This window comes from Trachurus japonicus, chromosome 4 (genome assembly GCF_045865225.1).
Source record: "Trachurus japonicus isolate A0001 chromosome 4, Traja_1.0".
NCBI classification, from domain to species: Eukaryota; Metazoa; Chordata; class Actinopteri; order Carangiformes; family Carangidae; genus Trachurus; species Trachurus japonicus.
In genome coordinates, this window is record NC_140910.1 from 15,653,832 (window position 1) to 15,681,049 (window position 27,218).

The 27,218-nt window shown below is 39.9% G+C and overlaps 3 protein-coding genes across 4 annotated transcripts in view; 1 reads left to right on the forward strand and 2 right to left on the reverse strand.

Annotated features, from left to right (window-relative positions):
• faf1 (Fas (TNFRSF6) associated factor 1) overlaps positions 1-7,333 on the reverse strand; it is a 59,571-nt gene extending 52,238 nt beyond the window's left edge. The window contains exons 1-3 of the mRNA XM_085774250.1: positions 7,032-7,333; positions 4,865-4,933; positions 1,791-1,837 (exon numbers count right to left, since the gene is read on the reverse strand). Of these exons, the coding sequence (XP_085630376.1) occupies positions 1,791-1,837; positions 4,865-4,933; positions 7,032-7,091 (176 nt within the window). The 5' untranslated portion in view covers positions 7,092-7,333. The remainder of the gene's footprint in view (positions 1-1,790; positions 1,838-4,864; positions 4,934-7,031) is intronic.
• A 1,520-nt stretch (positions 7,334-8,853) lies between these two features.
• Positions 8,854-14,123, forward strand: cdkn2c (cyclin-dependent kinase inhibitor 2C (p18, inhibits CDK4)). Of its 2 annotated transcripts, XM_085775414.1 has the most exons (5): positions 8,854-9,006; positions 9,278-9,367; positions 9,994-10,126; positions 11,326-11,683; positions 14,062-14,123. In XM_085775414.1, exons 3-5 carry the CDS (start codon positions 9,995-9,997, stop codon positions 14,064-14,066), a joined length of 495 nt encoding a protein of 164 aa, XP_085631540.1. In that variant the 5' UTR covers positions 8,854-9,006; positions 9,278-9,367; position 9,994; the 3' UTR covers positions 14,067-14,123. The 2 variants fall into 2 exon arrangements, with proteins under 2 accessions (XP_085631540.1, XP_085631541.1); XM_085775415.1 differs by lacking the exon at positions 8,854-9,006 and having other exon boundaries at positions 9,166-9,367.
• A 4,379-nt stretch (positions 14,124-18,502) lies between these two features.
• Positions 18,503-27,218, reverse strand: part of rnf11b (ring finger protein 11b) — a 28,591-nt gene continuing 19,875 nt past the window's right edge. Inside the window, exons 2-3 of the mRNA XM_085774278.1 lie at positions 21,696-21,865; positions 18,503-20,621 (exon numbers count right to left, since the gene is read on the reverse strand). Coding sequence (XP_085630404.1) covers positions 20,450-20,621; positions 21,696-21,865 — 342 coding nt within the window. The 3' untranslated portion in view covers positions 18,503-20,449. The remainder of the gene's footprint in view (positions 20,622-21,695; positions 21,866-27,218) is intronic.

A 27,218-nucleotide genomic window follows, 5' to 3' on the forward strand; every position in this document is an offset into this window, starting at 1 on the left:
CAGTGCCAGCCACTTAGTAAATGTGTTGGCTGCTGGTCACACTGCCAGCCAGCCCCCATTCATAGCAATGTGTGCCCTTGAGAAAGACCAGCAATATTCTCAGGGCCCAAAAGGCCTGAACCACACTACAACACATGCATGCATGCGCACACATGCACACAAGTGTGTACACAAAATAAAGCCGGTTTAACAGAACGTCTCCAGTTTGAGTGGGTTCAGATCAGCTCACTGCATTCATGAGTGTCAACTAACCGTTGAAGGAAAGTGGAGGGCACAAAGCCTCTTAAAGAAACCTTTTCTATTCAGAAACTGTGTACAACTCCACACTTGGCAGAACGCTTCCTTGCAGTTGCAGTAACTTTTATATTGTTCCTCTCTTAAACAGCAACACAGAAACCATGGCAAGAGCAATAACCTCCAACTTAGGAGCATCTAAGTAAGTGTTATTTGCTGGCAAGATATTTGGACATATTTCTACTAAACAACTCTTACTTGGATATTTAACATCAAAATTAGATCTCATATTGGGAGCCAGCGATACAGATACACAGAAAATTTGGTCTGGGATGCACCAAAATGAAAATTTGTGGCCGAAGCCGAATACAATTTAAATGCTTGGCTGAATACCGAATACCGAAAATTGAATGCGGTTGTTAAGTTTTTCACTATTTTTTTTTAATATCACATAAATAGCCTAGAATTAATTTAGACATGTTTTTTTCAAAGGAAGTAAATGTTTATTGAATATTCTGACATTTCTAGCCTTTGCTGTTCAGGGTGTTTGGCTTTTAAATGAGTAATTACAGCAGCAGTGCTAGAGGTCTTTGCAGAGGAACCCCCTAGTTTGGTTGAAAACTGCAATTCTTTTCTCGCTCTGCACAGTGTTTCCCATCAATTGAGTCTCGTTTGGGCCCGCCACAGTCTCTCACACTCTGGTCTTTCACTATCTATCATCTCTGTCAGTCATCCCCTCCTACAGTCTCTCTCACACCTACACACACATGTATACAGACACGGGCGCATGGACAGGTCGCGCATAAATGGTAAATGCGCTATATATTGAAATCCCCCCCTCCGCGCCATGGTCTCCTGAAATCCTGTGGGAAACACTGCTGCACGTTTGATTGCGTCACATGCCACTAATAGTCTATTCGGCCTTGCTTTTAACTCACTCCACCGAAGGCCGAATGTGGCTTTTTTTGCAATATTCGGCCAAATATATTCGGTTACCGAAACTTCGGTGCATCCTACTGTTATACTGGGTAAATATATTATATAGGGTAAAAAGCAGGTAAAGGCTGCTCAGCAAGTCAGGTTAAAACAGGACATGGAAAGACAGTCCTTTTAGTCATCTTGTGAGCAGTGTGACTTCCTGTCAGGCTTTCATAATGCATTCTTTGAAAACCACAATTGAGAAAGCAGTCACAAAATGACTGGCAAACATTCCTCGTAGGTGCTTGCGCGCTCCTCAGAAATGTCCATGAAGGTTCTCAGTCATCCAGGTCATCTTATTCTTGTGGAGTTGTAGTAAAAAAGCAACTGGACTTCTTCTCTTGCTTGAAGACGTTTCACCACTCATCCAACAGGCTTCTTCAGTTCTGAGACTAATGCAATAGTCTCAGAGTCATCATGCAATAGTCCCTGGGTTTCTTGCATTAGTCTCAGAACTGAAGAAGCCTCTTGGATGAGGGGTGAAATGACTCACACATCTCCTTGGCATTCTCTCATAGTTTTTTTTACACAGTAATGTCACAACATTGATTTGAAGATGTAGCAATAGGAGATTTTACCTCTGTAAGATCCCATTCTCTTGTGGTATCACCCCATTGATGGCTGCCTGCAATACAAGTAGAAGTACATTTTAAAACACAACACAATGACATTTTCTTGTTTCAGTTGCTGCCTTCAATGCTGCTTCAATGGCCAGTGCTCTGCTATAGCTGACTCTATCCTGTCCTGGCCTATCCCATCTTTATTTATGAAAAACTATTCAAAAAAAAAAAACATTATTACTGCATTCCTCAATAGGCTTGCAGGTATCATGTGATGTCATCAAGTACCTAAATGCAATGATCAGGCCCCATTTTTGAACTGTATCACATCCTGGTCTCAGGCAAGTAAAACAGTTACAAAAATCATTGTATAAAAAACATGGCATTACCATCATTGTCATGTAGTTGCTAAATATGGTATTTTGAGTTTTGAAAACTTGATTATACACTCAAATGTCTGCTCTCTATACATTCTCATGCTTATCAAAGCGCTGGTTACTGAGTAAGCAAGCTTGCACACATTGTTCAGTTACATGTGAGTGTGTATGTGTCTGGTTATTAATATGCATGAGTGTGGTTATTAGATGAGGGTGAGGATGGGGATGGAGATAGTTGGTTGATGAGAGTAAAAGAGAGTATGTGCTGTTCATCTAAGCTCTATTGTGCATTTCATGATTTGGCGCTCTTGTTCTCTGTTTTTGCTAGTTTATTTTGTCTGTTTTTAAAATATTATCAGATCATATCACTTGTATCTGTCATCTTAATATTGTTATCTATTTATCTGTTCTTACCTGCCCAGGGACTACAGGTGGAAATTAGCAAATGTTGCTACAACCTGGCTCAAGGCATCTTCTCTTGTCTCACGAGATTTATTTATGTTTTTGTGCATTGTCCCTGTTTTCAATAAATAAATTCCTATTCCTATCCGATTAATAATGACATTTTGGCAGCAACTAAAACAATCATAACACATTTCCAAACCTCCAATATATTTGGTCACAGATAAACAAAGGGTACAATTCTGTACACTGTGTTTACAATTGTGATGTAACATAAAGATTAGCACATATTTGCTGTATAAAGTACACGGCAAACAGCTGTTTGTGCCCCGTCAACAAAACAGGGATCAATATATGACCTAGATTTGCTACATACTTTGTCAAAGACACTGGTGGGTGCTCCACTAACATTGCTAACATTGTGAGTAGACAAAATCATAATATCCTAAAACTAATTATTTCGAGCTTCAAGTATCGTTGTTTTTTTTCCCAAAATGGTGGTTTATTATCACTGTGACTGACTGGTTGGCTCTGTGTAACCTGGCAAACTTAATAATTTATATTTTGCTTGATTCTGTAACATCATGTTTGTCAGACTGACGAGGAGGAGAGTGTCTGATATTTGCTGGCTGAAAGGCTTCACACTAAACCTGTCGAAATGCAACAGAGAAGGATGGAGCAAACAGAACAAACAGCTGAAAGGACAAACATGACAGTAACCACTGTCAGCTTTGCACTGAGCTTTTGTTTGAATGGACAATTGCTCTGTCAAACACTCACTAGTCCTCACTGCAAAACAAGCAAACTGAAGTTTGTTGTTACATGCTTTTGTGATCATACACCTGTTTATTTGTGCATTATGACGGGTGTTATATAGTGACAAAAAAGGGTCGTACAAGGTCAAGAATAATAAAACAGCCAAGGAATCGTTCATACTCAGATGAGGTTCATTAAACGAGACAGAGCTACCTGTCATTGTTCAGTGAGGTTCAACAAAAATTTAGGTGCAGTAGATTAATGACATGGCCACCACAATGATCTCAATCCCACTAAATGTCTTAGGGCTGGCCTCTAACGTCGTACCCAGTCATTATCTTTGGTCACTCCTGTGAACCACTGACGTCTGCGATATCACTTTACCAGCAAGCCACACAATCCTTGTTGGTAAAGAGCCACAAACCGGTTATCAGGACAAAACATAGTCCAGTGTCGCACCGAACGAGAATCTGGTAACTGAACGTTACACGGTAGTGGTCATGGATCACTGAGATATCTGAATACAACAGAGCCAGTCTTTGTTATTAGTGACACGTAAGCGCTTCCTAAAATTAAATGTCATAATTTGCAAGTTTTCTTTATTTTTGCAATTGTGTTCTAACATTCCCAGCAATGTTCAAACCCAGGGAAATACTGGATTTTAGTCACGGTGAGGGTCTGTTTCAGTTTGTCACCTGTCTTTGCCATGATATGTCTGACATAAAGCACTGACAAAACAGTGTGAAATCACCAGCTCTGTTTGAACTGGATAGGAAAAGACCTCTGTGGATCATCCCTGATTGAGATCGCAACAACATATTTAGCCATATTGTGGCATGCTGACCATACAGATGGGCAGTAGAGAGGTGGATTATACTGCCAGTGTAGATGTTTGTTATTTTGTTTTGGGATATTTTTACATTGACCCATCTCACCTAAAAGAACCACTACAGAAGAGCAAAAGTGTGATAACTAATGAGTGTATGTGTTTTTATATTATACATTCCACGCCACACGCAGGATACACACAGATTTGTTTTGTCTGTGTTTATAAAAACTACCAACGACTGCAGAGAAACTGCAAGTCATCAGATTTACAGATGCAGTGAGTCCGGGCCACTGTCTGTCCTGCTATTGCTTGGACTACTGCTCCTGCTGCTGCTGCTGCTGCCGCTGCCGGTTTTGAACTCTTGCCAGCATCAGTCTAAATATAGACTGACCCCCTCCAGTATCCACCTCACAGGAAAGGGCTACTTATTTTTCAGACTCATCGGGACTTGATACATACTACCTAGCAGGACTTATTCTTTCTCACAGTGTCTCTCAAATCAATATTTACTCTGCCACACCCCTGAGGAGACACCCACTCTCATGGTCACTGCGATAGATAGTCTTGTCAAGATGCAGCCTGCTTAACGAGACATGCTGGGGAAGTCATTTGGCCATCACAAAACTGTGTGTTATTGGGTGTCAGCTGCCCTCTTGAACTTGCACTCTAGATGGACTACACCTGTCTGTCAAAGAGAGCAGTCCCAAGCCTGCAGATAATGAACTTACCACTAAATCCCAGTTATTAAGCTCTAACAGAGTGATTGCCTCTGCAATGTTGTCGATTCCAGTGCAAGCCTGTGAGTGGAAAAAACAAAGAAAACATCATCATAAAAGAAAACACATTGCACGACATTCTGATGTTGATTTCTGATATGAAACAATGATTAGCTCAAAAAACACATTTCACAACAAAACACAGGAAGAAGATTGTATCCTGTACAAAAATGGTAACTAAAACTCTAAAAAAAAATCTGGCTAAACAAAGTAAATTCTTCGCTGTATAAAAGGATTACAATACTACAAAGCAAGTCAGGATATAGCCTACCAATTCTAATAATAGCTTAATGATATCTTAGATTCAGCTCTTTGTATTTTTTCTCAAGTGTAAAATAAGGCAGAGGATCCAAAGCTGAGAGCATCGTGTCCTTCGTGTCAGTCATAACATCGTTAGAGAAGCTGTAAGGGGCCCAATAAGACACTATGCAGTTTGGCTAAGGGGCAGGTTTAGGAGTTGATGATGCGAAATGCTTTACTAATGTTAATAGTTTGGTTGTGGACAGGGAGAAAACAAAGTGTCTGAATTAATAGTATTAAACCTACTCCCATCCCAACAGGTTTCTTGAACTGTAGAAGCAAGCAGAGTAACAGGTATGTCCTGCAATATGAGGATATACTGTTGAACTAGGTTTTACTTTAGCAGGCCATGAACAGGACTATGGAAGGGTTTAAAGTCTTGCTGAGGATATCTAGTAAATCTAAATCCAATGATGTGATCATCTTACCACCTTAGTGTGGTTAATGATAAGAAACTGAGAATACTGACAAGTCAAACACAGACTTAATTTAATACAAAGACTTGCAGGTACTAAATTTGTTATGCTTTACAAGTCTAAAGAACCAATGCACTTGAATCTGTTTGTTGGGAAGTTTACAACCTCTTTTCTTGTAAAACAGAGTAGTAAAATTATTTTCATGGTGCCTGTGAGCAAAAACCGGTCCACAAGACTTAACATTATGCCCAATAGAAGTCACCCTAAAAAAACTGAGTTAATGCATATATTTCCACAGTATTTTCAGGATATTTCTGCTAGTCAATAGTAATTTTATAAACTATATGACACACTTTAAAGTTGATGGGCATCTAAGGTTACTCAAGCAACTAACAATGTTTTGAAAGAAATGAATGTTTGGTCATTTTAATTCAGTTCCTCTTATGTGAACATCATCCATTTCATGCAGCACAACTCTGGCACTCATTAGCTATATATTATTTTCATCTGAAACACAATTTTATGAAGCAGTTGCAAAGGTAGAGATGTAGATCGACCGGGGGGACATTACAAAAACTGCTTTGATTCCTGAGCACTGCAGCCCAATGTGAGGTCTGTATATGTAGGACATTATTCCTCTTTAGAAACTTATATTCATACCAATGAGACATAAAGAGACACATATTGAGTGTGAACCGGATAACGTTTGAGCCTTATGATGTGGCATGGCATAGTGGAGGAGGAAGGGGCTTAATTAAACAACATGTCTGTCCTTACGCATCCACTTAGCCCCTGTCATCCACAGCTTTAACTATAAGGGATGCTACATTAACGTTACTGTCAGTTAGAAGAGAAACCAGTCTTGTTAGCCTGTATTTCCACAGGATAAAAACAGACTTCCCTGTGTGCAAAAAGGGCTGAAAAAGAAAAAAAACTGGTATCTTTGAGGGTGACCCGTTTGTTTGTTTTTTTCAACGACGGTGAGCAAACCGAACAAAACAACTGGCGATGTGTAAACAAGTTGACAGATAACGCTGTAGCTCAGCTTTTACAGCCCAAACAAATATCATCGGTATCTGTCAAGCAAAGCAAAGCAAAGCACAAGACTTTTAAAACCAGCGAGAAACGCTTATTATGTGACTGTTTAGATGGGGCAGCTTTGGTCTTGCCGTGGTATTGTGTAGGTCTTGAGCTTTCAGCTAATAAGTGCCCTAAGTCTCTGTTAGCAAGCTGTCAGTGTGTTAGCTCGGTGGGTTAGCCACAGAGGCTCAGCTCTGGTGTTTACGACGGCGGTCAGGTCGCTGTGAACTGTTGTTGACAACAACCTCGGCTGATTCAACAACAGCGGACACACTACCAACTACGTAATACAATATTTTAGGGACACACAAAAGGAGACACACCTGAAAGTCGGCCAGGATCATTTCTCTGTCCATGTTGCTATCGCCGCTCTCGGAGGCCATGGCAATGACTGGCTAAAAGCAATTCTTCTTCCAGTGGCTCTCGTCGCTCTCTCGTCTCACAGAGGGACACTGGATACTGATAAAACAAGTTCACTCAAACCTGGCGACGAGGGAGAAGTTGGCAAAACCAGAGATGTCAAACTTTGTCGGAATTTTACAGCTTCAGATACACAAAAAATCTGTAAAGTAACGTTACACTGTTCAGTTATCTCATATCATTATTGTCAGCTACATCGCTTTACGGCTGCCGTGAAACAGCACCCAAGTGTCGTAAAAAAAATCTCCGAGCCAAGTATGGCCGAGTAGCACTTTTCTGTCAAAGGTTTTTCGTGCTGTCGCCCACGAATATATCATCCCCCAGCCCCCTCATCCACATGCCCCTTTTATTGTGTACTTATTTACTTATACACACCGGCCCACAATGAATAAGCTGTTCCTTGAGCTCAGAGATGCAGATGCCTGCACTCAACAGTCCTATGTGATAGTCTGTCAACCAGGGGTTAAGTCCACCCACACTTGTGAGAGCTTCTGATTCAAACAATAAGGGCAGAGGGCACAACATTTCATTTTTAATTTCTTTATTTCAGACCCAAGGGGATCCATATCGCCATAAAAGCACAATAAGATAATAAAACAACGACAGAATTAAAAAACACACAACAGTATCCAATGGCCTACATTTACAATCGTACTGTGTCTCTCTCTATCTCTCTTTAAGATAATGTGTGTGTGTGTGTGTGTGTGTGTGTGTGTGTGTGTGTGTGTGTGTGTGTGTGTGTGTGTGTGTGTGTGTGTGTGTGTGTGTGTGTGTGTGTGTGTGTGTTGACAACCACACCAATCACACCTGCCAGCTTCTGACCCTAGTTGACCTTATTCATTTTATTCTGCACTGACTTTTATCACAGTAAATCTAGACAATTAAAAAGCATGCTTGATGTATAGATCGTATTTGAGGGGATACATCCTCATGGGCACTTGACATACTCCTGTGTTCTTGCGCATGACAATACAATAGAGTAGTAGACATATTCAATATAAGTAGCCTACTCTGTCATCCGGGAGGAGCTCGGAGCAGAGCCGCTGCTCCTCCGCATCGAGAGGAGCCAGCTGAGGTGGCTCGGGCTTCTGTCTCAGATACCCCCCTGGACGCCTCCCTCCGGGCATGTCCCACCGGGAGGAGACCCAGGACACGCGGGGGACGCCTCTTCCTCCCGGGAGAGCTAGAGGAGGTGTGCGGGGAGAGGGAAGTGTGGCTGTCCCTGCTCCGACTGCTGCCCCGCGACCCGGACCCGGATGAAACGGAAGAAGATGGATGGATGGAGGGAAGGAAGGAATAGCCATAAGTAGCCTATACGCCTCAAACTCCAAGGGGCGATGTGACATGTCATCACCAGAGGGCGCAATGGGCGCATAAAAAAGTGATGGCGCTATCAACAGACCTACTTTATTTTAATGCACGTAATCTTGCTCTGGTAGTAGGCTACTGGAAATGATACACCACATAAAGATGAAGGAACCTAGTTCACATATATTGTATCACAATGCTACTGTGTAACTGACCCCAGAGAAGTAGCCTAAAGCCTCTTTATCGCGGGGCAGAGACAATGTTGCAGCAGTGTGGCACAGCATCATGATTCATTTCCCCAGCTCCGGTGAGGACAGTGTCCCGCCTATCATCACTGCCTATCCAATCACGCCGGGGCATCTTTTTTTGTCAGAATTTCAAATATTATCCACACACAGCAAAGTGAAAGGGCAAAGACACCGTGTCTTGCAGCTCAGTCTGTTTTTCTGAAGAATCATTCGGCGATGTCTAAGGATATTTCAGTAGGGGCTTTCCTCTTTTCCTCTGTTTGGACATCTGGATCTATTTGAGAAAATATCGCAGTGACATTGCTTCATGGCGGATCAGACGGTAGGACTGAAAATGTAACAGCTCATGCAATGACTGTGTAGCTCTGGATTGGTCTCCTTGTCTCCACTGGGGAGCGCTGACACTATAACTAGGTAGTACATATAAACACAGAAACGCACGTTTTATATTATGGCACATTATTTTAAAAATGAGCGGGAAGTGACAGCGAATGACATCCCCACCTGCGCAGATATAACAATTTATTCGTTAAATTGTTATTTATTTATTTATTTATTTTGTAGCGTGTGTTATTATTGTTTTGCTTTTTCAGAGTTTTACTTGGTTGGAGAAAGATATGACATCGTCTGACCTGCTGCAGGGAGGAGTGACAGCTTGTGTTGTGATTGTAACCTCACTGAGAGTAAGTTTTTATCGTTGCTTGTTTTGTTTTTTGTTTTTTTGTTGTTGCTTGTTCGTTTGTTAGTTTACCTATCAATCCTGCCGATCTAACCAAACACACAGAGCTATTATACATTAGGCTATAGATGCGTTAGAATAAAGGAAATTGGTCCCAGATGGTCACAATTTAGGCTACTTACAACCAAGGATGAGATGGAGGTCTCAACACGTGGAAAAATAGGCCGACTTGTTTTTTTACTTCCTTATGACATTTAGTTAGTGCCACCTGGAAAGTCATGAGCAATTGTTGTGTAAAATCCATGTTTGTCTATTTTTGGATGGGGCTGTGCAAATATTTGTTTTATTTTTTATATATAATTTTAGTCTCTTTTTTTTAAGTTGGTGTGCATTGAAGCAAAGCTGAATGTGGGAAGGATGAGGACAATGTTGACAATTACTTTAATGAATTAAAAAAAAAAAGAATATATTTTTTACAGTGAATATGAGCTGTGTAGGCATGCCCCTGTATGATGTAAGTGTGGGAGGGAGGAGATATAACACCACCATTTTGGATATCATAGGCTACATTTTCCACACAGCCTGACAGACACCTTGGATTCTCTCTACTTATATTTCTCTTTACAAAAGGATGGCAGACAGATCAGTGATTGACTTGCTCTGCACAGCTGCTGCCAGGGGAGATCTACAAGGTGTTATCAACTTGTTGCAAGATGGAGCAGATGTTAATGGATTTAATGCATTCAACATGACTGCACTCCAGGTTGGTGGAGATATCCTTCAGATTGATTTGTGGTAATTTTCCAATAGAAACAAAGGTTGTTTTCATGAAGTTTGTTTATAGTAATATTGGTGAAGTGTGACAAGCATAGGCTACATGTTTGACTTCCTCATATTTTGCATGCAGGATAGAAGTCCTCAACATATTTTCTCTTCAAGTATCCAGCAGGCTTTGTCTGTTGTCATATAGAAGTAAATTGTTTAAAGAGATAAAGGGAAAAAAAGATGGAGATAAAATCAAGAATTTTGTGGACAAGTTGCACAAATGAGATTAGACTGTGGTCTACTCCTTATCCAAACAGTTTAACAAATAGTCTTGAAACCAGTTTGCTGTAATAAATTATTTCATGCTATATTATTATAAATTTATAGATTGATATGAACACATTTGTGTTTTTTTTAATGAATAGGCCTATGTTTTTTCCTCTATTAGTTTCACTAGTTGATGTAGCTCTAGCATATGGTTTTGTACTTGACCATGAGAAGGTTATTCAGATATTATTAAGAATGGGACATATTGTGTTTATATTACTGTTATAATAAATTACATACCTGCTGTAAAGCAAAAGATATTTGAGGGTGGAGTGGGAGAGAAAAGCAACAAAATGGTGGTGATGAGGAAATGGAGGAAGAGGGCCTGCTGTAGCTAGTTGCATCAGCTCCTGCAAGGATTTCTTTTTTCTTCTTCTTCTTTTAACAAACTGCACTTTTAGCTAAAAGAGGAGCAAGTCAATAAAAAATAACAAACTAATGCTAATATTACCAAAGCTACTGAATAGGCTATGTGGAGTCACTTCCCAGCTATAAGATTTAGACTAAAGCACATTTCATGGGCAATTAAGTCTAAACATTAAAAAAAAGTTACACAATTAATTGGTACCATTTTTATGGGCCGAATAAACTATATTGCTACTGTTACATTAGCATTAGACTAGTCCATTAATGTTAGACCTGTAGCCTATGCACACTTGCCTAGAAATATGAATTAGACGTTATATGGTAGACTATCAGTCTGTTTATTTGTTTATTACTGATACACTCCAATATATTCAGATTCTGATTTATTTATTACAGTACATATTGATGGACATTGACATGTAAATATGTGGGATTATAGCCAAGTGGCTAATTTCCATCCCCATATCTTCCTCACCGCTACTTTCCTCCATCTTTCCTGTGCAGGTGGTGATGTTGGGAAGCTCCGCCGTGGCCGAAGCTCTTCTCGAGGCGGGTGCAAACCCTGATGCACGCGACCCGGCCTGCGGTCTCACCGTGACCCACGATGCCGCGCGTGAGGGGTTCGTGGACACTGTGCGCGTGCTCATGGACCACGGGGCAAACATAAACCTCGTGGATAAGCAGGGGAACCTGCCGCTCCACCTGGCCGCCAGGGAGGGACACCTGCCGGTGGTCCAGCTGCTGATTGGACACACGGAGAACCCCCGCGCGCCCAACAGCCAGGGATTCACTGCCGGGGAGCTCGCGCGCCTGCACGGCAAGATGGAGACTGCTTCATACATCGACCAGTATTTGAGGCCAAGTGAGTGTATCCTATATTTAAGTCCGAGTAAGAGGATTAGGGCCGCTGTGGGGGGAAAAGTGAGTGAGTTCTGACTTTTTTTTCTCAGAATTTTGAGTGAGACTAGACTGGCCAGATAGAGAGAGAGAGTCCAGAAGTAGAGAGTCCAGGTAAGTAGGAGGGAGTCACCTGTTGAGTAGCCTAACGCACATTTCCTTATATTAAAAGCCTTGTCGGAATGACAGCATGTAACAAAAAAAAAAGTGTGTGACAGTTTCTAATGGCAAATGCTGATAGGTCCGTTATAACCTCTACATAAAGGCGAACCCCCAATTTATTCGTTGACCATTAAAATTCTTATTGCTCAGTGTTAGGCTAGTGGTCACAAACAACAAGGTGGGTGAGAAGACGGGTTAGGCTACTACATCTCTGAGTGAGTATTTTGTTGTAGCAGGCCAAAGGCTATGTGAGGTTAAATTAGCCGTCTAATCCCATTCAGGCTAATATACATTATGCCTAGCATCATGATAATACAGTGGGAAAGCGTGAATTACAATTTTCTAACTCATCATGATAAACGACCTATCGTTCATCATTTACAGGAGTAGGAAGGCTGCATAAATAAACGCGACAAATTCGTTTTTATTTTAAGATAGCTACACTAAACATTTTATTAACTTTGAACTAGCCTACTCTATGATTAGCCCTGACGCTTGTGTCGTTTGACTGCCTCGTGCATGTTTAAAACGAACTAAAACACCAAGTGCACCACGAAACAAATCGCCGTCAAAAGCTGGACCGGAGGCCCCAACGCCGCACCACAACAACACGGAAATAGAACTAAATCCTTAAACTAGCCCATTAAATAGGACATATTATATTGGCTATTTAATAGTAGGCTAGCCCTAAGATAAGCCTACTTAATTAGAAACAAACAGCACTGTTACAGTTTTGCTGTGGATAACACTGATAATTAGCAGTGATAAATTAATAAGCAAGATAGGCTTAATTGTTTTAACAGCACAATAACACCCAAACAATAATAAAAATGTACACAAATAACAATTAATAAGGCAGCAGTTTTGGTTTACCTGATTGGCTGGGCGATTTGCTTTAGCCTATTTCAATTGAGTGGGATGTCTATTTAACGATCCGATTAGCTAAAATAAGAAATGTCATCAATTAACGCCAAGTTATATCCCAGCATGATATTTGTAAATGCATTTATTCATATAAATGAAGGTTGCACACATTGGTCGTAACCTTGTTTGATTTCTGTCATTTCAGCCGAACGACCTTATGGTCACAATTTACAAACTATTCCCTCCGTTATTAGCAACCTTTTAAAAATAAAATAAAATAAAAATAACAGGAACTAAGCTATTTGTTTATTTTTAAGTCCTTTAGTTTGGTGCTTTTAATCTACACCTCTCTCACTCCTCACTCTCATTTGAACGTGCGTTGACGCGTCTTTCTGCCTGTGTCAAACCAGCGCGTGGTGAGCCGTGTCGTCAAAGACCTGCTGATCACAGCAATAATAATAATAATAATAATAGTAGTAGTACACTCTGTGCCCTCTTTATTCATAAAGTGACTGGCGTTAGTAACATCCTTCGACTCAGTGCGTGTGGGGAACACCGTGGATCCGGTCTCTGTAGGCCGCGGTTTCATTTTCAGTTTGACAAAAAGTGCTCCACTATTGATTCTGAGCCCCTTGTCTGTGTGCATGTGAAACATAAACGGATCAGTAAAATTCTCAGTAATTTTCCCTCCTCGGGACTGGGATTACCGCCACTCATTTTAACAACCATTAAAAACAGCCAGTGTTTTGCCCAGGGTGGCACCGAGCAGATTGACAAATGTTTCTTTACAGACAAAAAGTCGCATGTAAAATACTGAAAAGGTCTTAGTGTGATTCCCAGAACACACAGGCCTGAGAGAGGCTGCGGAAGAGGTGGGCAGGATTTTTCTTTTTGATTAACTAGAAAAAAGGAAAAGTGGCAGGAGGAGTCAGCCCTTATATGGGGTTCAGTCTGGAAGTCTCAACTGTATAGAGCCTGGATTGGTTGGAGAGAAGGAAGAGGAGGCTGAACCACAGCAGGGCCACTCTGCACCGAGCACTGCGCTCGGCACTGAGCGAGCATAAATCCAGTCAAAAACACTCTCCATGTTGTAGTTTCAGCTGCATGTCTTTTTTTTTTTTTTTTTTAACCCTTTTCATAAAACAATGACGTTTTTGTCATGATAGACAAAATTATCTTCTTTTCCCCACCTTTACCTTGACAGGATGTGTGTCATAATTTAATAACCTTTGTTTTTCACATTGTATCCCTAATTGAACTTATTTTCATTTCTAAATTTGAACAACTTAAATTCATTGATGTTTTTCTCTCTCTCAGACTAGAAGACATGGATGAAGAAGAGGATTTAACTTTCACTGTTCTGGGACTCTTGATTATCTGAAACCTTCTTATGCTTCTGCTATTGTATCATTATGCTGATAAATTTTAACATTTTATGTTATATTTTGTAAAATCCCTGCTAGTTAGAATACCGAATTGGCCTTATAATGAGACAGTGTGTTTACACACTAATCAACATATACATGGTTTGGAAAGAAAAGGGACCAAGGACATAATTCACATTCAATTTGGGATAGAGAAAACAAAACATAATACAGTTAATTGATTAATGTATAGAAAATATACTCTCTCTGGCCCATTCAGGCTTACAAATATCTTTACAAGGAAACTGTAGAGGTTCACTGGACTGAATTCTATTTAAATGTGGTTCTTGTTTGTAAATGTAGAGAAGTCCAACACATTTCATACTGGCCTCATTAATTAACATAGCTGAATTACCAGTGTCAAGCAAAATATAACATTGTTTTCTTTGTAAAAGTATACTCTACTATAAAAAAAAATACAAAATGGATATTTGTTTTAGGTCAGTAAGAATAAGCTTCGCTACTGCTGCTAAGTTACATTAAAAATAAGAGTTAACACAGATTAAAATGATGGTGTAGATGTCAGTTGAAGCCCAAGTTATATACACAAAAGGAGATGACATGTACTGAGAAAGGTTTTTCTGTTCAGTTACCATTCCCGCCTGTAGACTGTGAAACAAAATATAACTGGTCAAATGTGAAGTGTATTATAGACACTACAAAAAAACACAAACTGCATCATGTTGCAAAAAGAAAAAAGTGCAGGCACTCAGGTCTTCCTCACATGTCTCGTGATTATGAGACGCCTCGTAAATGCAACATGATGCAAACAACAGGATCACAGGAGCGCTGCTGGTGTCCCTCAAACCACCGGTGCTCTTGCAAAGGGTAACAGATCAAAAAGAAAAAAGTGCAGGCACTCAGGTTGGTTTGAAAAAGTTAAAAACCCTTTATTTTAGGGGGTACAGTTTAAAAAACACCAACGCGTGTCAGCTTGCGCCTTCCTCAGGGTGTCTGAAGACAAGAGACACATCCAAGTAATTATAGTCAAATCAAGTTCAGCTGTGACTCCTTAGATCAGTGCAGTGCTCCTCCAGGCCTGCAGGAGGACCCGGCAGGAGGACCAGGCAGGAGCAGTCAAGAAGCACCATCAGGGTCCTGAACAACTTCTACTTCTGAAATAATCAGAGTCAACAGACAGACTATTTGACCATTAACAAAATAAAATAAAAAATATAACAATCTAGCATAAACCATAGATTCCAAAATGGAGACCATACAGAAAGTGATCCAACTCTATGTTCAGACAAAAAAAAAACAAATAATCCAACTGAATATAAAGACATAGAATGTGTAACTGAATATAAAGACATAAAATGACATTCTATGTCTTTATATTAATTTACACATTCTGTCTATATATTCAGTTACACAATATAAAGACATAGAATGTCATTCTATGTCTTTATATTCAGTGGCCTGGAGGAGCACTGCACTGATCTAAGGAGTCACAGCTGAACTTGATTTGACTATAATTACTTGGATGTGTCTCTTGTCTTCAGACACTCTGAGGAAGGCGCAAGCCGACACGCGTTGGTGTTTTTTAAACTGTACCCCCTAAAATAAAGGGATTTAACTTTTTCAAACCAACCTCAGTGCCTGCACTTTTTTCTTTTTGATCTGTTACCCTTTGCAAGAGCACCGGTGGTTTGAGGGACACCAGCAGCGCTCCTGTGATCCTGTTGTTTGCATCATGTTGCATTTACGAGGCGTCTCATAATCACGAGACATGTGAGGAAGACAAAATGATAAATACACAACACTGCCCCGTCTGGCTCAGTCTCATGCATCTCGCCTCTCTCTCTGCTGCTCAACAATAATCCTGTCTTGTGTAGAAAATTACATAATAAAAGGCAGCAATTAATCCCAGCTTGTTCCCACTTTTATCATTGAGTGTGTGTGTGTGTGTGAGTGTGAGTGTGTGTGTGTGTGTGTGTGTGTGTGTGTGTGTGTGTGTGTGTGTGTGTGTGTGTGTGTGTGTGTGTGTGTGTGTGTGTGTGTGTGTAGTGCAACTTACTTGGATGAGAAAAATCAGATGACCTACAAAATAATTGTAGACATAAATTAGTTATTGAGACAATTTTTCACAACCATTTAATTTATATAGTTTGAAACAGTTTATTCATGTTTTTGTTTGTCAGACGTGAAGGGGTACCCTCTTATTTCATTTTGTAAAGCCTAGTACTAATAGACCTGGTTAATTTGTAAACTCTCAGACATGGGTGAAGGAGAACAGGAGGAGGGCAATGGCGAACAACATCACCACCACAGTGACATTCAGAGAACACAATTCAATGGAAATAATTTCTGTGTGATATTGTCAGATTAAGTGCATAAATTAGGATGTTTTAATATTGCTATTTTTATGTGAGTTGATAAGTTATATTCAACAAATCTGACACCATTGTTTATGCCATACTCTGAGGTGCCTTACTGCCTTACTGATTCATGTCTGCACAAATAAACTGAGAACCTTTAAGTGTCAGTCTTGGATGCTATTGCTTTGGCGCAAGTTCCTTAAGTGAAAACTGTTCCCTTTTTACATATAAAATAAATCACACGCATTGACAATTATGTTCTGTTGCAATGTCTATTTATTATTTGCCTGTAGTACATAGTATATGCATATTTATGCTTACAAAAGCATCCATACACAAGCATACAACACACATACTCCATTCACATGAGCAAATCTTGCCATTCAATCCTGTATTTAAAGCAAGTAAAAAAATCAAACAAAAAAATCCACCCTAAGATAGCACTGACATACCATTCCTATGAGTCTGGATATTTAAATAAATAACTCTATCCTGTGGTTCTGAAGTCATATCTGGCCCATGATTATGCAACAGTCTGTGCAGCTGTTTCATTGTTCACAAACTGCTGACTTCCAAGAAGCATTAACACATTACAGGAAATCTATTTAGGTAAAACAGGTCAAACATCTCATAAATTTGCCACCTACACTGTCAAATGAAGCAGCTCCACAAAGTGTCTCACTGGTAAACGTACATAGCTTGTGGAGAGAGCTAGTCTTCACTGGGATCGGGATACTTGTGCGTTTTATATTTTTTTTGTGAAACAGATTTTTTTACTCTTTTGAGGAACAATGGCAGATATAAACACCTAAACACAATGACAGGGTTTAACTTTATTTAGCCACACAAATCCCATTATGCATTGCATGTCCCACCCAGTCTTTAGCTGATCCAGGCCAAGATCAAAACCGAGCCTTTTCTTGGCAGAAGGCGTTTGTATCCAAAAATGTCGTGCACTGCACCACAGGACTGCAGATGAAAGCTGGTAGGAACCGGCAATGCAATCCCACAGGAACCCTTAGGGAGAGAGTCAGGTGATGTGACAGAAACCCAAACACCACAATACACTGACAATTTATTCATTTTGTGACAAAGTAGAGGGACAATTATCTTGACAGACTTTGTGTATTCTTAACAATATTACATGAACACAACCACCCCGCTCCCACCCCCCTCCTGTTTTTTTGTTGTTGTTGTTGTTGACCAGACTCTGCTCCACATTTTAGCAGCTGATGCTCACATGTAACCTAAGGCCTTGAGGCTCCACCTTACTGATGGAGGACAATGTACAACAAAGAGTTTAGTCAATTAAAGTACTGTGCAAAAACTAAGGTGCTGACTGCCAGCTCACACAAAGGTCATATAGCCTTGGAAAAACACTCACACAGAGAAAAACTCACAGACACACACATCCACATCCACACATAAACACACACACACACACACACACCACTAAAAGGCATGTTTTTAAACCATGTTGGATCTGTATCATGCCTGCTAAGCAGGGGGAGTTTAATGATTGAACATTTCCTGCATAATTTAATGTCTTGCCGACTCACCTGCAAAGGTAGCACGGAGAAGGACAAGGAAATTGAACATTTGCATGTTTTTGTGCTTTTACCAACTGGGTGACTGATGTGATATACATTTTAAAATATGTAGGTCGAGGCCTCATCTTTGAGGTGAAGAAAATAAGGACAAAAAATTTGAAGAAATAAAAACCTTTCTAGACTGGGAACTTAAAGTCAGTTCGCTGTATAACTGCTGATTCTGACCACATCAGGTAAATAAAAATCACACAACCCATGAGCACATTCATTCTGTATTACCACTGTCCTGACGGTGAAAACTGGCACCTTTAACTGTTTCCCCTGTGAATGTTTTTATTAGGACTGGTAGGACTGGTTTTATTCTACAAGTCTTTTTTTTTTTATTACAGAGCAAATAAAGCGACTATTCATGTGCGCACACATTTCATTACCCCAACCAAGTGTATGCTTTTTATTTTGTAATGAATTCTTTTTTGTAAATTTGTAATTTTGTCCTAAAAAATTACATTTTTGGACAGTAACAGAGGAAGCAACTAGAGGATTGTTTCAGTAGTTTGATTCAAGTCACCAGCACTGAATTATGCACCCACTCCTGGTTCAGAGACAGTGTCTTTCATTACAAATGAAGAGTTGTTCCGATACCAATACTAGAATCGGAAATGCCTCCGATATTAAGCATCAGCGAGTGCACATGGCTATGCACTGATCCGATACCACGTAATTTATTAATGAATGTCCAGATAGAATGGCAGTTTTGCAAGAAATGAATTCTTCTTTGCTTCTCGAAAACAGTAGCATACACAGGAAGTTACTGTTTTAGATTAGTGAACTGATTTCCAGCGAACGAGCCATTTATTTGTACGTCAGCAATTTGGCAATATGTTCAACTGGCAAGTACCACCAGTAAAAAGGCAACTTGTACAATATGAAAGGCTTTTTTTTTTAGTTGTGTCAGTGGTGTTAGGATGACTAGTGTAGGGAGTGTGACATATTTTAAGATTTCATTCTTGAAATTTCCTTGACAGTGAAATCAGATGACAAAAGAAAGATTTAGATTTAACCTGAGCTATGCCATATAATAATGACAGCAATCAGAATCACATCCATTCAGGGTTAGTGGTAAATTGTTAAATTAACGCGATGGTACCGGATCAGTACTGTGTATTGGCTGATACACGAGTTCGTGTATCAGAACTGGTATCAGGAAGGAAAGAAAAATGGTATAGGAACATCTCTATTACAAATCATAGCGATGGTAATAAAAACCACATACTTCACTTTGACATGATTACTAAATGCATATGGTCAACTCTCATCACAAGTCTGATTAAGAAGTGCAAATATCTTTTGATTTGTATTAATGGTTTGTTAACTAGTCTACTTGTGCTTTGGCCAGTAATCTGAGATCTCACTGAGACTGAGAAAGTCATAAGAGGGTCTTGATGGTAACAGTCAACCAGCTATCCATCACATTAGTGACTAAAGCACATACAGTATTTTTACTTCGACATGTCTGTGTTGTTAGTACGTACACACTGATTCAACTGAGCCCTTATACTGACTTGACGAAACAAACAGAACAGATTTCACAAAGCCACAGGACAATCGATCAATCCACCGACCAGTCTTATTTTTCCCATGAGAGATCTGTACAGACAGACAACTGGAGACCCAGGTGCTGTGGATGAGTGGAGGCCTGTGGTATGTCTGCAGAGTATATCTGATGGTCGCAGTCTTATGTCTGATGTCTGATGTCCATATCTAGCAGTCTTAATCTGTAGCAGTTTTTGCAGCAGATATTCATCTGCAACAGACGCCCGGTTTTCTTTGTCTTGCAGTGTGACATGATGGTAATCAGGCTTCAGCAGTCCAAGAAGTACAATCTGCGGCCTGATGATGGCAGTCAGATATCCTTCCTCTGTATTCTGTCATGATACAATTCAATGCTGGGGAGGAAGTGTGTGACTGGGCATGCTTGCATGTATACTCACATTTACAAAAGCAGTTTCTTAATCATGCCAGATAGCCGTCATCCATTCCCCTTGGCTTCCCTTTACACTTAACACCTTCCCCCATTGTGAGCTCTCGGCTTTTGATCTTTTCTTCCATCCAGCACTTTCCTGCTCGTCCTTTAACACTCCGTACTTTCCCAGATGCAATCCTGTCCAGCAGGCCAACTGGGGAACTTGTGTAAATACACACACGCAGGCACGCACAGACTTGCACACACACACACACACAGACAGACACGCACACACATGAGAGGTCAGAATAATTCTACATGATCATTGCTTTCGTATCACCACCTTCATAATCCAGGATACAGTGTGCACACTGTGTGTGTGTGTGTGTGTGTGTGTGTGTGTGTGTGGCCAGTCTGGGCTGCAGGGATCTGTGTGTGTGTGTGTGTGTGTCAGTTGGTCTCGTAGGAGGATAGCAGCGCGGCATCCACAGGCTCCATGCAGGAGGGGCAGGTGAAGGACCTCATCAGCCAATCATCTATACAGTCCATGTGGTAAATGTGCATGCAGGGCAGGAACCGGATCGGGTCTCCATAAACAAAGTCCATCATACAGATGACGCACCTGCATAGGAAAGAACACAGAATCACTGATAATTGCAATTTTACTATATTTTGATAAGGACTGGATAGGGGTCAGCAGCACAAAAATGCAGAAAATAAAAAATACAGTACTGTGTACTTTTGATCTTCTCATATGGTGTTACATTTACTGAATTGATTTAAAGTACATTACAAAAATATGAAAAGGAGGAGTGAGTGCTCTGGAAAATACAAAGAAAGCACACCAGTCAGTGATGTGAGCAATACAATCATGCCAGTTTTAACCTTCACCATTTGAAAATGTTGTCCTGTTATCATATAGTATCTGTTATAGATGTTATACACATGGACACATAACATTTACAGAATTACTTTGAAATGCCACACGGTCATTACAATATCACCAGGGATGTGATATACAGAATCATCCATCTCTGTGCTAAAGCAGTGCATCAATAGTGCTATTGTCTCAAGTACGTGGTCACTGTGGTCGACTGTAAATAGGTCATCTATATTTTTCTGAAAGGTGGTATGTCTCTTTCATGAGGCTGTTTTACCTTGATTTTGCAATAGTGATTATTACTATGTTGCCTTATCTTTCCCCCCAAAATTATGAAAAATAAAGTATGAAGAAATAGATGTCACTGTGATAATGTAAACATGTTTATTCCTGCTTTAAAATTCAGCATTTTAACATTGCCTTCTGCAGGGATCGACTCACTTTTGGAGGCAAGCTCAAGCATCCATTTAAATAAGAGTGTTCAATTTCCTCAGTCGGTTTCCTGGCTAAGGCTCGGAGGCAGTTGTCACATGACATAATTTAAATTTATCTCATTTTTTGTGTGGAAAGTAACTGAAGTGAAACTTGAAGGAGGTTTCATTTTCTCACAACTCAAACGGGAACATACATGATTTGAATGCAGTCGTTCCAGGAACTTTAGCAAGGATTAAGTTTTGCTCCTGTTTTCAGACCTTTAATTTAGCCCATCTTAAGTATATCAAGGCATTCAAGATGCCTGCTTGAATACAGATCACTGAGGTGAAGTAGTACAGGTCCTCCATCTTGTGCTAACTGCTAACCACAGTTTCTACTCACTCTCTGATCTTTTTTTCAGAGCCATCCCGCCCCAGGTCATAAACGCCTTTTGGCAGGTGCTGGATGAGCCCAATGCGTTGGGCAATGCGAACTTGTTCTTCCTCTGTTAGCTGTGTTGCCAGGCGGGCTTGGCTGGGTGTTGGGTGGTAGACAGGCACATGGATCTGCTCCTGCAGAAAGAGAGAGAGGAGGCCACGTTACAAAAAATCCAGACTTAATCATTGTTTAAATTAAAGCAACTATGCCTTTGAGTCCTGTTTCATGAAATTTGTTTGCAAAGGTGGCAGAAAATATGTTTAGAGGAATTTGAAGAAACACTGCAATAACACTAATGTTCTGGTTTCATAAAGCCAGTTTGCCAAATCTCTCTTCGGCCTTAATTCTACTAGTATGAGAGGTTAGTTTAACAAAAGCAGAAGATGTTGTTCTTGTTATCACTTTCGGTGGAAGTCGAGCTGGGTCTAACTGATGAGCCACAACTTAGCTTATGAAACTTTTTTTGATTCTAGCACAAACATGCTTTGCAGAGTGGGATATAAATGCAGAGTGGGATATAAATGTTTATTGTGATACTGAGAGACGACATAATGTCACCACTTGCCAATACGATACCGCTAGGCATTACTCTGAAAACCCCACAGCCTAAAAGGGGGCTTTCACTACACAATTTAATAATCCACTTGACGGTCACAGATACAAGATCCAACACGTAATTAGTTTTGATGAAAAATTATACAACTAAAAAAAGGGCCTGCAGCTGTGAAATAATCACTGTCACTATTATCGATAACTGCTGTTACAGTGATTAATTACAAGTTGACAATGTCTCTGACTATTTTGTGGGATTATGATGTTAGGGCAGTAGGTGGTAGTGTTTCCCACACCTTCCAACAGCTGATGCAGCATATATTGTTGTGTTATACAGAATTTCATCACAGGAAGTGTACAGTTTAAAGTGTGACAGTGCTTCACATGGGGTTGATTTGACACAATCAACATAGTTGCTATGCCACTACAATCCGAACAGATCACTAATCTGTCAACTACAAACAACCACTGTGTAATATATGCCCGCTCTTCAAAGGGTGGAAAGTTGGTGCAAACTTCAAAGCAGCCAAAAGTCTCACTATCGGCTTTAGCTTAAGTCACCAGGCAGGAATCTGAATGAACTGATGCACAAAACCACATAAGGAGAAGTTTATAAGTAATGAAAGTGGCATCATATCAAAGAGGGAAACGGGGTTTCAGTATTAGACTATAATGTGTCAAACAAAGAGTCAGAATTATCACACACCAAACCTATACGGTGGCCTATAAATCTAGACCAGTAAAACAAAAATGATTATTACACTAATCAAAGTTTTTGTCATGTGTAATTAACTGCAAATATCAAGTCTGTTTTAAGTGTTTAGCTTAAAATGAGATTCTGAAACATTAGACACCATCTTGCAATGAGAATAAACCACAAGCAATTCCTGTCAACATGTAGACATTCAGTCATCATTACTACGTGTCCACGGACAGAAATATTACAAAGGTATCTGTGTGGTAGTTCCCGCTGTCCTGGAGCACAGGAGTCAGATTTTGACATTTTGCTTTGGTGACAAACTGTCGCAGCTGTTAAACAACTGAGGCCAATCCCTGCTGAGAGATGGGGAAAGTCATCAGTCTATATAAAGACAAAAGACCCCTCACACTCACATTCACACTTGCGGGCAATTTTGAGTCGCCAATTAAATTAATTAGGTTGGCATGAGAAGAACATGCAAACATCCAATCAAGGAAATAACCTGCAGATTAATTAATAGTGAAAATAACTGTTAGTTGCAGCAATGGATGTTAAGTTCCCACTTTCACTTTATAACGTCAAAGCCCTAACATGCTTTATTTGTCCAGAAAACTGCCTGTGGAACAAGCTTTTCAAGAAATGCCAGTGGTGTGAAGATTGACATGGTTTTACCTACTTTTCAGTAACTGATCAATTAAAGGAGAATTCCTGTCATTTTCTAAGTAACGCTATAGCACTAGGTCTCTGTTAATGTGTGTTTTTATCATGTAGGCCTACCTCTGTTTACTCTAGCTTCCTGGGTAGACCTTACTAGTCAACTGTCGAGCTTGGGACTGCTCGACAGAAATGATTTTGGATGGGGAAAAAAGTAGTTATATTCATATTGATGCTTTTTTTTTTTTTTTTTAATTGTTTTCCTCCTAAATCCATGTTTTCCTCGCATTTTTGTCTTTGTTGATATGGAAACAGTCCTGAGCTCAACAGTTGACTAGTAAGGTCTACCCAGGAAGCTAGAGTAAACAGAGGTATGTGATAAAAACACACGTTAACACTGCTCTCTCATATTAACGGCGTTATGCACACTCAGTGTTGTGTGGTAAGGAACTGGTAGATGTTGCAAAGCATTTATAGTGATATTTTGAGCGTTATACAGAGGCCAAAGTTGCGATTAGAAGAACTGCCACCATTACTTCGCTGTTTAACTGCAGTGTAGCACAGCTAGCAGGAGGAGAGCTAGGTCCGGTCTGCACATATTTTTCTCAGATTTTTTTCCTATGGTCGCACTCAGGGACCTAGAGCTGTAGAGCGTTAGTTAGAAAATGACCAGAATTCTCCTTTAAGAAATCAATCCACACATGAGTATGGGGGAAACAGATGCACAGATACATTGTCTTGTGTACTACTTTGGTCTTTAAGTGTCTTCTTCCTCTCTAAAGAAAGACTTTCTATTGACTCAACTCTCTCACTCACTCTGTGGTCTAAAACTGTGCCTCGACCTCATCCACTTCCTTCGTCTCTTCCTCCTTCTTTCCAATAGATTGTCATAGCCTACACTCACTACAATGGTGGTGTGTGGATTAGTTTCTTTTTGGTCCACTCGCTCTTTGTCTCCTTCCTGCGTGCCAAACCTTCATGTCAGGAAACTGAAAGGATTCAACAACCAGGTCATGGATTAGGCTAAAGTCACTCTAATACTGTTAAGTGAGCTCTGTCACTAACCACCAGTACAGCCACCTAGGGATGTCATGATTATAGATTTTATTGGTGCAATTATTGTCAAGATTATCACAATTATTATGCATTAATTAATTTAACGTTTAAATTCCTACCAATTCCGACATAATCTTTTTTGGAAAGTGACGGTATTGAGGAATGTTTACAATAAATGAATTGTGGCGATTAATACCGCAATTAATTGTGAAAACAAGTAATTGTGACATCCCTAATCCACACTCAGATTGGTGTTGGCAGGACAGAAACCTAACCAAACCTTCTAAATGATCTCAATTTACTCTTCATTTCCTCCTTTCATGTTGGCTCAATGAGAGTAGGCTGGGCTAATGAGTTAATTCTGAGAAAACTGACAGAAACATGCACGAGGTTCATGCTTTGCTCGACATGCGTTACGTAAATCTGAACACACAAAAACTTCAATACCTGTTTGAAAATATAGTTCGTCATTTTTGCCTTTTATTCATTTCTTACTAACTCAACTATGTTTCTCAGCATGTAAACCTCAGTCAAGCTCAATTTTTTTTTGAAAGTCAATACAACTTGGTCACGGGAAAGTATTTATTGGAGTAGTCCTTTATGTGAAGCAAGAAATGTAGTTTGCTAAATTTCAATAAAGCTGGAATGTCGACAGCTGACAGAGCTTTTAGTGTCTCTATTCAGTGGATTTTCTTTTTACCTCATTTGTGTGTGATGGTAAATGACTGTTATATTTTTCTAATCAAATTATGAATGACATGAATCAGGCAGATAGATGTGAGCTGAAAAACACAGGATTCCTCAGTCACAGGGAATAGACAATGTGCAGTCATTAGCGAGATCATCATAGATTAATAGATGTTTAGATAGATGTCTAAATAGATACTAAATAGATGTTTAGATAGATGTCTAAATATATGTCTAGAATGGGGTCGGCAACCTTTAGCATTAAAAGAGCCATTTGGGCCCTTTCCAACCATATCAAAACCCACTTGGAGAATATGAAACTCAAATACATCGGTTCAGGGTCCGATATAGAAATATATATTTTCAAAATAATAGCTCATCAAATTTCTCTCACCTGGTTAATGTGATTACTGCTTCTGAACTTCACTGCATGGGTTGTAAGATGTCACTTTGATTATCATGATTGCAAGCTCTCATCTGTGAGACGCGAGCAATGTTTACTTTTTCTGTAGTTCATGGAGGAAAAAAATCTACGTGACGCATATTTTGATCGAAAAAATATTGAAACAAGTTTTATTTTAATGTCACATGATGAGCACCTCAATGTAGACAGACAGACAGACAGACAGACAGACAGACAGACAGACAGACAGACAGACAGATAGATAGATAGATAGATAGATAAAATATTTATGAAGAAACCATTTTAAACATGGTCTTATTTTAACTTCTGAATTGCTCGAGTTTCTTGGGGGAAAAAATCTGAATAACCAGTTGGCAAAAATGAGCCTCTCAGCACAGAGCATTTTAAGCCATGAGTCAGCATATCTTTAGCAGCCGAGGCAGTCTGCTGCTCCCCTGACGGCCCCTCCTTTTACCCGTGTCATAAAGAGACGGCAGCCAGGCAGCAAGAATAAAAGCTGCAGACAGGGCCTCCGAGGGGGGGCAGTATGGGGTAAGAGAGCTTCCAAAAAGATGTGTCCATGATTCTAACCATTCGTACTCGTAATGATAAACATTTGTATGTAAATAAAAAAGTTGTACCCAAAATTCTGCTGTCATACACATGAGTCTGAGAAATTGTTCGGGTTAGGATTGTTTTTATGTGAGTATGAATCTAAAAGCTGTGAGTGCAAAGTCTTGTGAATACAACTCTAATTTCTACGACTACGAAGTCTTCACTGTGAACACGAATTCAAGTTTGTGGGTACGAGTAGAAAAAGTGTTGAAATGACGTCACAGCAGGTCACAGGCAGGTCACAGGGGAAAGTAATCGAACCCCGAGTGATGCGCCGAAGCCGAGGATGGCTGACAACAGCAGTGCACCGATGGACACCGCGGGTAACTCAGGGGAAGCAGCATCACAGGTAAAGTAAATAACACATCCAACATTCATTTATTTTTATTTAGTTATTTATTTCATGAAATTGTACTGTTTTAAATCATATACAGTTTATGGACGTGAAGACTGCTACTGCTTTAGCTTACAAGCTAACGACATGCCCGGTGATGCAGTTAGTGCTTGCATTAGCTACTAGCATTAGAAGTTGGTTTAAGTTAGCTAATTAGCGCTGATGAAAACAAAAACAAAACTAATTTGAGATATAACGTGTATATTTGTGTAGTCTTATCTGTCATAAACAAGAGATAAGGCGTTACGGTGCGCGTTTGTGTCGCGGTGCTAGACGGTCTGAGGCTCCATTCTCCACGTAATTAGTCGTTTATTTAACCAGCACTATTACTCTGAAGCTGTTTAATCAAGGTAAAAAAAAAAAAGAACCATAAGGAAATTATCCTGCATAGTTCCTCTGTAGCCTCTTTGATCAGAGCTGCGCCCC